The sequence below is a fragment of the Chrysochloris asiatica genome, unplaced genomic scaffold, assembly GCF_000296735.1.
Source record: "Chrysochloris asiatica unplaced genomic scaffold, ChrAsi1.0 scaffold00066, whole genome shotgun sequence".
Taxonomy (NCBI): Eukaryota; Metazoa; Chordata; class Mammalia; order Afrosoricida; family Chrysochloridae; genus Chrysochloris; species Chrysochloris asiatica.
Genome location: NW_006408584.1, coordinates 9,513,656 through 9,525,943, shown reverse-complemented (window position 1 = coordinate 9,525,943; position 12,288 = coordinate 9,513,656). Strand labels below are relative to the sequence as shown.

General features: G+C 38.6%; 1 protein-coding gene across 5 annotated transcripts in view; it reads left to right on the top strand.

Moving 5' to 3' along the window:
• LOC102840464 (H(+)/Cl(-) exchange transporter 3-like) overlaps window positions 1-12,288 on the top strand; it is a 145,214-nt gene that overhangs the window by 117,902 nt on the left and 15,024 nt on the right. For all 5 annotated transcript variants that reach the window (XM_006864531.1, XM_006864533.1, XM_006864529.1 and 2 more), the window contains one exon: window positions 7,273-7,459. In XM_006864531.1, the coding sequence (XP_006864593.1) occupies window positions 7,273-7,459 (187 nt within the window). The remainder of the gene's footprint in view (window positions 1-7,272; window positions 7,460-12,288) is intronic.

The window sequence follows — 12,288 nt, the reverse complement described above, 5'->3', positions numbered from 1 at the left end:
TGGGTAGCCAATGTCCAAGTTGCCCATCCCTGTCTACTCTGTGTGTGGAGGGGGTGGGAATGATTCTTGCTGTAAGGACTTGTTCCCTCTTTTGAGCCACTGCTTCCATAGGTGTAGGTGTATCTGTTTTTGAAAGCAGTGTATTAAAATCGCCCATGATGATTGTAGATTCATATATTTCTTTCTTCAACTGTCTTAGAGTTTGCTTTATATATTTGGAGCTCTTTCATTGGGAGCATAGATATTTATTATGGCTATGTTATCTTGTTCTTTTGTCCTTTTAATCATGAGATAATGTCCATCTTTATCTATTATGCCTTCAAGTTTACTTTATCAGAGATTAGTACTGCCACTCCTGTTCATTTTTTATCACAGTTAGCTTGGTGTATATTTTTTCCATCCTTTGACTTTTCATGTATTTTTGTATCAGTCTGTAGGTGTATCTTTTGCAGACAGCATATTGAAGGATCTTGTTTTCTTATCCATTCTGCCACCCTCCATCTCTTAAGTGCGTAAGTGGTGCATTTAATCCATTTACATTCAATGTAATTATCGATATGTATGAAATTAATTGCTGCCAGTATGTTTTTTTTGTTGTTGTTTTTTGTGGTGCTGTTGCTTTCTTTGTTCTGCATGTCTTCCTGTGCTGGTTCTTGTTTTTTGTGTTCTTTCTTGTCAGTTTCCTCATAGTTTTAATGTTTCCAAGTTCTTCTTGGATTTTCATTTTCTTGGTATGTTGTGAAGTGTTAATTTTCTTTGAGGTTACCTTATATTCCATTACCTTTTCCCTCCATTTAGTACAGTCTATTTATACTGTAATATACCTGACCTTCTCACATCTGGATCTCTGTTCCTGCGTGTTTACCTCTTACATATTGTGATTGTTTTGATCATAGACTGACCTTCTAGATCCTCTGAATTTGTTCTTATAGTTTTGTTCTGTTCTCTTTCATTTGTCGATTGAGTTTTGGGTTGTGTTGCCACACATATCAGTCTTTGGCTGCTGTCTGTTCTTGTTGGTTCCCAGTCCACAGAACTAACTCCCTTTAGGGTGTTTTGTAGTGCAGGGTTGGCTTTGGCAAAATCCCTTAGTCTCTGTTCATCCTGGAATATTTTGATTACACTGTTGTATTTGATTGACAATTTTGGTAGATAAAGGATTCTTGGTGGTCTGGTTTTTTTCTTTTAGTGTTTTCTATATGTTTCCCCATTGACTTCTTGCCTGTATGGTTTCTGCTGAGAGATCCAAGCTTAATCTTAGTTGCTTGCCTTTGTATGTAATGCTTCTCTTTTCTCTAGCTGCTTTCAGGATTATCTCATCTTTGATTTTGGAGAGCTTGATTAAAATATCTTGGTGATTATCTTTTGGGGTCTATCCTTCCTGGGGTTCATTGAGTTTCTTGAATGTTTAACCTTTCGCTTTTCAGGATATTAGGGAAATTTTTTTCTAGCAGCTTTTCAACTATCTCCTCTGTGAACCTGTGTGATTTTTCCTGTTCTAGAATGCCAATTCTTAATTTATTCCTCTTCATGTTTTCCAACATGAATCTTAGGCATTCTTCAGTTTTTTTAAATTCTTTTTTCTGCTCGCTCTGTATCTTAGTAGCATTGAGATATTTGTCTTCCGTCTCACTAGTCCTGACTTCCATTTCTTCAGTTCTACTCCTTTGCCCTTTCAGTGTATTGTCCATTTCTGATATTCTATTATTAATCATTTGGACCTCTTTCTGTAGGTTTTGAATATCCAGTGCCGTATCTATCTTATTTGATTGCTACTGTAGCACTTTCTAACTTATTCGTTATTTTTCTCAACTCTTTTTATTGTAAAGTGTTTTGATACATTTTATCATCATTTTTCTGGATTCCTTCTCAGGCATTTACAAGGCCTTCCTTCCTTCCAGTATGGATTGTAGGTCTGCCTCCAGCTCATTTGTCTTAGTCACTTTATTGCATTTCTGGATATGTGCTGATATGCTCATCTGATTTTGCTTCTTGGGCATGTTTAGCAGTTTTTATGCTTTCTGATTGCCTCCAGGTAGAGGTGATTAGGAGATGGGCTTCCGTTTTCACTCTTCTTTTTAACTCAGAGTAACTGTCACAGGTCTTGTGTGTCTTCCTGGTGCATGGCAGTTGGTATTGGTTCTTGCCTGAACTGTGGGATGTTATAGGGTGCGATTGTAGCTTGGCTATATGACAGCAATTGCTGTCTCTTATTGGGTAATATAGGGAGAGAAATAACCCCCTAAAAGTAAAGAGGGGACCAAAAAACAAAACAGCAACAGCAAAAAACCCAGATTGGATACTGTAGTCTATAATTGCAGAAGAGAGAGGGAAAAAAAAAAATCTCTTAAGCTAATATGAGTATGACTTTAATATCCTCTTTCAGCTTCTTGCCTTCTAAGCCACCTGAGAAATATCAAGATGTCACCGTTTTACAGTGTCACTCAGGATTTAGTTTTTGGCCTGTTTCATTTTTTAGTCTTTTTCTCCTGCTCCACAAACTCCTTTCAGGCCTGTTTCCTAGTGATAAACAATTCAGGGCCTGCTGTGGCTGTTTTGTGCTGCCGTTTAGTTTTGTGTGGATTCTTCCTCTTAAATTTGAGGAGGTCTGTGCTCATGCGTAGTAGATCCCTACAGTTTTGGGGGTAAAGGGGTGTCCACTTGCTCAGGCATCCCCTCTAGTCACCAGAATGGAGGTGTGCAGACAGTGAGAGGCCAATGAACAGATACCAAAAAAACAAAACAAAATAATGCCCATACCTTTATATTCAAGGTTCCCACAGGTGTCAGTCTGTGGTGGGTCTGTTCACTCCCCCGTTTGGTTTCGCCGCTTGGTCTCACCCAAGTTGTCGGCTCTGGGCCGCTTAGCCTCGTGGGTTCGAAAGTACAAGATTTCTTACTTCCCCTACAAGTTCTACTAGCTATAAGCTTTCAAACTTTTAAAATATTCCTATATATGTGGTTCAGAGTTTTGGAGCTACCCCTGAACCTGTTTCACCTGGTATTCTGTGTTATTGTGGATGAAGGTCTTCACTGCACTTCTACCTTATCCGTCATCAAGCCCTGCCTCCATATGTGAGAATTTTTATTTTCTTTATTTTGAGGTATCATCCATACTTAAGGCTGTATGTAGTCTTTGATCTTCATCAGTAAGTGCTTCAGGTCCTCTTCACATTCAGCAAGGAAAGTTGTGTAATCTGCATATTGTTAAGTACCATCGAGTAGATTCTGACTCATAGCAACCCTGTATCGGGTTTCCAAGGAGTGGCTGGTGAGTTTTGAACCACCAATAATTTGGATCAAACTGATATTGTGGTCCAGTGCTTATCCTACAATGCCACAACATGACTCCTGCATATTGTAGGTTAACAAGTCTTCCTCTAATCCTGATGCCACATTCTTCTTCATATAATTTTGTTGTTAAGTATTTCAAGTTAGTTCCAACTCATAGCAACCCTATATAGAGTTTCTAGGCTGTACATCTTTGCTGGAGCAGAAAGTCTTTTTTATCTCCTGCAGAGTGGCTGGTGAGCTTGAACCACTAACCTTGTAATTCGCAGGCCATTGCTTATTGTACAGTGCCAGTTTAGCATGTTGGATCATTTGCTCAACATACACATTGAATAAATATGATGGAAAGATACAACTCTGATACAAACTTTTCCTGATTTTTAACCATACAGTATCTCCTTGTTTTGTACAAATAACTGCTTTTGGTCTATGCACAGGTTCTACATGAGCACAATGAAGTGTTCTGGGATTCTGTTTGTTGCAGTTTTATCCACATCATTGAATGTGTTTAAATGGTCAGTGTTGTTGCTATTAAGTGCTGTCGGTATCTGAGGCTTTATAGATTCATGGCAGCAGAAAGCATCATCTTTCTACTTGTGGAGTAGCTGATGAACTCTAGCCGTGGACCATGTGGTTCATAGTCCAGTGCTTATTTTATGGAACCACTACACTCCCACTTGGTCAATAAACACAGGTAAACGTCTTTCTGGTATTTTTCTGCATTCAGGCAAGATCCATCTGATATCCCTCATTTGACATCTTCTTCAGCATCCAACCTGAATTTCTGGCAATTCCCTGTTGATGTATTGCTGTAACCATTTTTAATTATCTTCCAAAAACTTTTGCTTTTGTATGATATTGATGATATTGTTTTAACAATTTCTATACTCTGTTGTGTCACCTTTCTTTGGAATGTGCACAAATACAGATCTCTTACTGTTGGTTGAACAAGTAGCTATTTTCCACATTTCTTAGGCAGAGACTAGTGACCACTTCCAGCATTGCATCTGGTTGTTGAAAACATCTAAGTTGGTATTCCATCAATTCCTGAAAATCTGGTTTTCTCAAGTGCCTTCCATGCAGCTTGGACTTCTTCCTTCACTATCTTTGGTGTCTCAACCATATGTTGCTTCTTGAAATGGTTGAACATTGACTAATTTTTAGTGTAGTGATATTATTCTTTCTATTTTCTTTTGATACTTCCTGTGTTGTTCAGTATCTTCTATATAGAATCCTTCAGTGCTGTAGCTTGAGGCTTTAATTTTTTCTTCAGTTCTTTCAGCTTGAGAAATAAGTTCTTATTGTTTTCTAGCCCCAGTGTTTGAACATTTCATTGCAATACTTTACTTTGTCTTCTTGAACTGCCCTTTGAAACCTTCTGTTTAACTCTTTTACTTTATTATTTCTTCCATTCACTTTAACTGCTCTACTTTCAAGTTTCAGAGTCATTTCTGACAATCCATTTTAGTCTTTTCTACTGTTCCTGACATTTTAATGACCTTTTGATATCATTCCATAACTTGTCTGGTCTTTGGTCCTTTTAATTCAGTCAATCACATCTCTTCTTCAGATGGTTTCTAAATTCAGGTGGGTTATTTTCAAGGTCCTACCTTGGCTCTTGTGGACTTGTTTTAATTTTCTTCAGTTTCAACTTGAATTTGCATATGAGCAGTTGGCCCCTAGTCTTATTCTGATTGATGAAATTGAGCTTCTCCATCTTCTTTTTTCACAGAGGTAGTCAATTTGATTCTTATATATTCCATTTGGTGAGGTCCACATATCTAGTCACATTTATGTTGTTTCTGATTATTATGTTGTTGATCTTAAAAAATTTTGTCATGTAATTTCCTGCATTGTTTCTATCACTAAGAACATATTTTTCCTACTGTTGACCCTTCTTTGTTTACAACTTTCACATTCTAATCACCAGTAATTACCAATTCTTCTTGATTCCATGTTTGGTCTATTTCAGACTGCAGAAGTTAGTAAAAAATCTTCAGTTTCTTCATCTTTGCCATTAATAGTTGGTGCATAAATTTGAGTAATACTTAAATTAACTGGTCTTACTTGTAGGAATATGGGTATTATTCTATCACTAACAGTGTTGTACTTCAGGATAGATCTTGAAATGTTCCTTTTGGCAGTGAATGTGATACTGTTCTCTTTCAACTTGTCATTCCCAGCATAGTTGTTGTTGTTGTTACATGTCATCGAGTTGGTTCCAACTCAGCTATCCTTTATAGAGTTTCCAAGGAGCAGCTGGTGAGTTCAAATCGTCAACTTGTGGTTCAAACTAGCCTTGCGATCCAGTGCTTTATCCTATAGCACCACACCAGGACTCGATTATCTGATTTGAAATGATCAACATCAGTCCATTTCAGCTCACTAATACCTAGGATGTTTATTTTCAAGCATTCCGTTTTATTTTTGGCAGCTTCCAGTCTGATCTTTATACTTAATTATATTCCACTTTTTGATTAATAATGTTTACAACTGCTCTAAATTTAAGTCCTGCTACATCAGCAAATGGTGTTTCCAAAAGCTTTACTCCATCCACATCATTAAGATAGATTCTCGTAGGAGGAGGTAGCTCTTGCATATAGTCTTGTTTTGAGTGCCTTCCAATCTGAGGGACTCATCATCTGGCATTGTATCAAAGTGATTCTGCTGCTATTTATAAGGTTCTCACCAGCCAAGATTTTTTAGAAGTCTTTCTTAGTCTTAGTTTTGAATTGCTTGCTGTAGTCTGTGTAACATGGGTGATCCTACTAGTAGGAAATATCTTTGTCATAGTAGCAACATGCAAGTCATCACAGTACAATAGACTGACAGATGAATGGTGTTACGAAGAGTAACATCTAATTTTTCTGTTTAGTAAGTTTGTAGTGAGGATATATCTTGGAGTCCTTCAAATTGATTAGATTTTCTTTAATAAAAATACTTCTGATAACAAAACTCAGAATTATATATACTTGAAAAAAAAAAGGACTGGGCTGACTGCTGAGAAAAATACTAGGGGAACCTGAGTGTGACCCTTGACATTCAGGTCTGGAAAGGAACCCACCCTTATAGCCCAATTTTAGCCAAGCAGTAAATAGGTGTCTGTTGTTGTTGTTAAGTGCTGTCAAGTCAGTTCCGACCCATAGTGATCCTGTATAGGGTTTCTGAGGAACTGCCAACCTTGCAGTTCAAACAACTTTGCAGTCTGGTACATTAACCCACAGAGCCACACCAGGACTCCAGATAGGTGTATTGTTGTTGTTAGGTGCCATCAAGTCGGTACCAACTCATAGTGACCTTACGCACAGCAGAATGGAACACTGCCCAATTCTGGGCCAGCCTCACTAGTGTTGCCATGGTTGAGCCCATTGATGCTGCAGGGAGACAAAAACATTGGTAAGGTATGCTCACCATGGAATGGTCAATCACTTAAAATCAGAAGGGCAGCATTTACCTAAGAACAAAGCTGATAAGGAATGGGAAGGTGAGTGGAATGGAAATAGGGACCACAAGGGAGGAAGTGGGAGAACTGCTGTTGCATGGAGGAGATTGCAATAATTGAGAGGGAACAAAGTGTATGATTTGCTGAATGTAAACCTGATGATCTCGTCTATAAACTCTCACTATTTGCAATAAAAAATTTTAAAGTTTAAGCCCAAAACATTTCTCATTATCCCTCCTTTTTTTCTTTCATTATTTAAGTTGACCAACAATATTTTTTAATAGGGGCTAACATTTGGGAACCTCCAACTTAAAGGACAAGTATCCCTTGAGTTATCTCTCTGCTATAGGGAATAGTAGAAATGAAGATAATAAAATTTTGGTATCTACCAACAACAATAATTATTTATATTGAGATTTTACTATATAAATAAAATATGAAAAGGTTCAAACATGTTAGGCACAAATCCCTGGAATATAGGTTTCAAGCTTGTAACTGGAGGATCTGCCTCATTAAGAGTTCTGTTATCATTCTTTCAGGTTCCATCAGGCTTATTCATCCCCAGCATGGCCATTGGAGCAATTGCAGGAAGGATTGTGGGGATTGCCGTGGAACAGCTTGCATACTATCACCATGATTGGTTTATCTTTAAGGAGTGGTGTGAAGTTGGAGCCGATTGTATTACCCCTGGTCTTTATGCCATGGTTGGTGCTGCTGCATGCTTAGGTAACATAACTATGTCTGTTTGTGTATGATTGTTTGAGAATATGAGAGAGAAAAGAGTGAATGGGAGCATGTTGTTGTTTTGAAGTGCCGTCTAGTCAGTTTCAACTCATAGTGACCCTATGTAGGTTTTTTGAGGAGCAGCTGGTAAGCTTGAACCACCGTCCTTTAGGTTCATTGACCCAAGGGTTATGGGAGTATATTGATGTTGGGTTCTGTCGATTTGATTCTGACCCATAGTGACCCTGTACAGGGTTTCCAAGGAGCAGCGGTTGAACTTGAACCACCGACATTGCAGTTCAAACTGACTTTATATTAACTCGCAACGCCACACCAGGACTTAGGGATTATAGAAGGAGAAAATATTTTAGGAGAAATAAAACAGTAGTACTGTTGTGGTAAGGAGCTCTGGTAGCGTAGTGGTTATAACTTGGATTGTTAACCTCAAGGTCAGCAGTTCGAAACTACCAGCTGCTCTGCAGGAGAAAGATGAGGCTTTCTGCTCCCATAAAGATTTGCAGCCTTGGAAACCTTGTACAGAGTTGCTGTGAGTTGGAACTGACTCCACGGCATAGCACCACCACCATTGTGGTATTATGTAGTAAGGAGCTCTGGTAGTGTAGTGGTTACGAATTGGGCTGCGAACCGCAAGGTCAGTAGTTTGAAACTACCAGCTGTTCTGTGGGAGAAAGATGAGGCTTTCTGCTCCCGTAAGGATTTACAACCTCAGAAACCCTGTACAGGTCGCTATGGGTCGGAACCGACTCCACGGCATTTAACAACAACAACAAGTAGTACTTGTTTCCATTTTTGGAGTCCTGGTATGGAGCTATAGGATAAGCGCTGGACTGCTAACTGTATCGTCAGTGGTTCAAACCCACCAGCTGCTCCTTAGAAACCTTATGCAGGATCTGTGTAAGTCAGAAGTAAATCAATGGCAAACAACAAAAATTTCCTTTTTACCTATCTCATTGTTAATACATTCTATCTGTGCTTAGCATTTTTATCTTATCATGTAACACTTAATAACAGAAAACATCTTAGTACAACACTGTCTTAGCTTGAATCCTGTCCAAGGATTTATTTGGTTTTTCATTTTCAAAGATCTTGGCTCTGCTATAACATGTTTTTTTTTAAGATTAGTATTATAGCAAAACTACAGAATAGCTTTATTTTAGTCTTTGCAGTTGTTAATTTGTTCTTGTTATGAAGTGCTATCAAGTCAGTTCCAACTCACAGTGACTGTATAGGGTTCCTGAGGTTGTAAATCATTAAGGGAGCAGAAAGCCTTATATTTTTCGCACAGAGCAGTTGGTTGACTCAAATCAACCTGTGTTTTGTAGTCCAGTGTTAGTCTTAGTAAAATATTTATTTTATAGCCTTTCTTCATCTAAGATTTATTTATAGCAAAATGAGTAAAAGTAACTACTCATTTAATGAAAAGAGAACGAAGGTATCTGCATTAAATGCTAGTTGTTAGCTGCCCTTGAATTGACTCAGACTCATGGCTACCCTATGTGTGTTAGAGTAGGACTTCTATATAGGCTTTTCCAGGCTCTTGCGTTTTGATATCAGTTTGGCAGCCCTTTTTTCCAAAGTGCTTTTTGGTGAGTTTGAACCTTAGGCTAGTTGTTGAGTGCTTAACCATTTGCACCACTCAGGGACTCCTTGTTGTTAGGTGCCATCAAGTTGGTACCAACTCATAGCGACCTTATGCACCGCAGAACGAAACACTGCCCGATCCTGGGCCAACCTCACTACTGTTGCCACACTTGAGCCCATTAATACTGCCATTTAGCCAATCCATCTTGTTGGGAGTCTTCCTCTCTTTCTCTGTCCCTCCACCTTACCAAACATGATATCCTTCTCCAGCGACTGGTCCCTCCTGACGATATGTCCGAAGTATGAGAGGCGAAGTCTAGCCATCCTGGCCTCCAAGAAGCACTCTGGCTGCACTTCTTCCAAAACAGATCTATTGGTTCTTTTGGCAGCCCATAGCATTTTCAATTTTCTCCTTAGGAGAAAACTGAAAATATAGACTCCTTAGGAGTCTGCTTATTGGCTTTTTGGATATGAAAAGTTACTACATTTTATACAAGGACACTTCAGAAAGTTCTTAGGAAAATTTCATTATCTTTTAGGTCAACTTTTCCATAAAGTTTTTGAAGCCCCTTATATTTAAAGTGCTTGCTAAACTTTGGTTATTATATTTTTAATAGCTCTTATTTTGACTGCCATTATACTCAATGGAAACTAATTGACAAATGTGTGAAGTAATTATTGATCTGAAAAAAGTGTACTGTGGAATCAGTGGACAGAATAATTCCCACCAATGTAGCAAGTAATTAGGATACCCTAGGATGTGCAAATAGGAGCTCTGGTAGCGTAGTGGTTACGAATCGGGCTGTGAACCACAAGGTCAGCAGTTCGAAACTACCAGCTGTTCCATGGGAGAAAGATGAGGCTTTCTGCTCCCGTAAAGATTTACAGCCTCAGAAACCCTGTTCAGGGTCGCAATGGGTTGGAACTGACTTAACGGCACTTAACAACAACAAGGATGTGCAAATGGTTAGGTGCTCAGCTACTAAGTGAAAGATGGGCAGATTGACCCCTCCCAAAGGTGCCACAGAAGACAGGCCTGATGATTTGCTTCTGAAATCATGGCCATGAAGACCCTAGAGAGTAATTCTACTCTGAAACACATGAGGTTTCCATGCATTGGAATTGACACCACAGTGACTGGTTGCTTCTGCTGTTGTCTGCCATCGAGTTGCTTCTGACTTATAGTGCCTCTGTACATGGTTTCCTGTTTCTTTACAGGAACAGAAAGCTTCTTCTTTCTCCTGCACAGCAACTGGTGAATTCAAACTGCTGATCTTGCAGTTAGCAACCCAATGTGTAAACCCACTACACTAGGTTAGCAAGTATTCATTAGGCACCTACTTTCTTTAAACATCTATTTCTTTTTTTAACACACTGCAAAGTGCAGTGAGTGACACACAAAGAGGTATAAAAACATGAGCTCAGTCTCAGTTATGATCAAGTTGGGAAGTGTAAGACCAACATAAAGAAAACAATAGTGAACAATGTATAGTAAGAGTATGTGAGGGTAAGTAAAAAAATATTGCTACTAATATTCCAGAGTATTGCTGTGGTGCTGTAGGGTATGCACTCGACTGTTAACTACAAGGTCAGTGGTTCAAACCCACCAGCTGTTCCTCAGAAACCCTATGTAAGGGTCTCTATGAGTTGGAACTGATTTTATGGCACTTAACAACAGCTAGTATTCCAGTTCATTCATGCATGTATTTATTCCAAACAAAATATGTCTAAACAGGGCTATGATCAGTGTATAGCTAGCTACAGATAAGTTCCTCTGTAATACACTCGTTGTTGTTATGGTTAATGCCGTCAAGTCGGTTCCAGTCCATAGCGATTTTACATAGGGTTTCCGAGGAGTGGCTAGTGAGCTTTAACAGTCAATCTTGCTGTTCAAACTTACTTTGAAGTCCAAAACATTAACCCCCATTGTCACACCAGGACTAAAAAAATCGCCTTATGTGAAGATCAGCTAGCTCAAAGAGCTGATTTTTGCATCAGTCTTTTAAGCAAGATTGAAGCTTATGAAGTGAATTGTAACCAGGGATGAGCTTTAAATTTACCAATGTGATTCAGAGAAAACATGCAATGAAAGAAGTAGTTTCTAAGGGGATCTGCTGGGCCAGTTCAATTCTAGGCAGAAAGTCATCTCAGAAGGTTATGTTAACTGCTTTTGGAATTCCAAAGGAATAATTTTGACAGATGCTCTCAAAGGACACAAGAAAATTATGGAAACTTATTATGAAGTTTTAAGATAATTGAAAATGCATTGGTAAGAAAAAGGCCTAGAAAATACTATTGAGGATTTTTTTTCTATCATGACAATGCACGTACATTCTTCAAAGGTAGCAAGGGCTATCATATAAGACTTTCATTGGGGAACCTTACCGGATCCTGATTTTACGTCTTTGTGCTTCCTTTTGTTCCCCAAACTCAAAGAATAAAAGAAACATTATTTGCGTCCCTCACGGATGCTAAAACTGTTGTTTTGAGCTGGTATAAATCGAAGAGTGCAAAATTCTTTTGGGAAGGGTCAGAGAGATGGAAACACTGCATTCAGAAGTGTAGAGACCCAGATGGAGGATATGTTCAAGAACACTGGCTTCATTTTGGTATTTTTGTTTAATAAAGGTTTTTATGGTTTTGTAGAATACATTTACTTATATGAGGGTATGTTGTGTTCCTCATGTTGAGTACTATGGAGTCGGTTCCAACCCATAGCAACCCTGTACAAGGTTTCCGAGGCTGTAAATCTTTACGGGAGCAGAACGCCTCATCTTTCTACCGTGGAACTGCTGATAATTTCGAACTGCTGACCTTGCGGTTCACAGCCTGATTCTTAACCACTACGCTACCAGAACTCCTATAGCTTACTGCTCCCGTAAAGATTTACTGCCTTGGAAACCCTGTACAGGGTCGCTATGAGTCGGAACTGATTCCACAGCACATAACAACAATATGAGGATATATACACTACTAAATTAAATGGTAAAATTTGTAAATATTGTAGGAATCCAACATTTGGAAGAAAGAACTGAAGTGACTCAGAAAATGTAGAATCAACTAATTTAGAGGATTTAGAGAAAAGAAGAGAATATTGTTGAAGATTTTAGCAGCATGAAGACAAAGGAATTCAAATATTGTTTGGTATTCCTGGACATTGAAGGAATTAACTATTGAACTATTGTTGTTGTTGTTGTTATGTGCCATCGAGTCGGTTCCGACCCATAGCG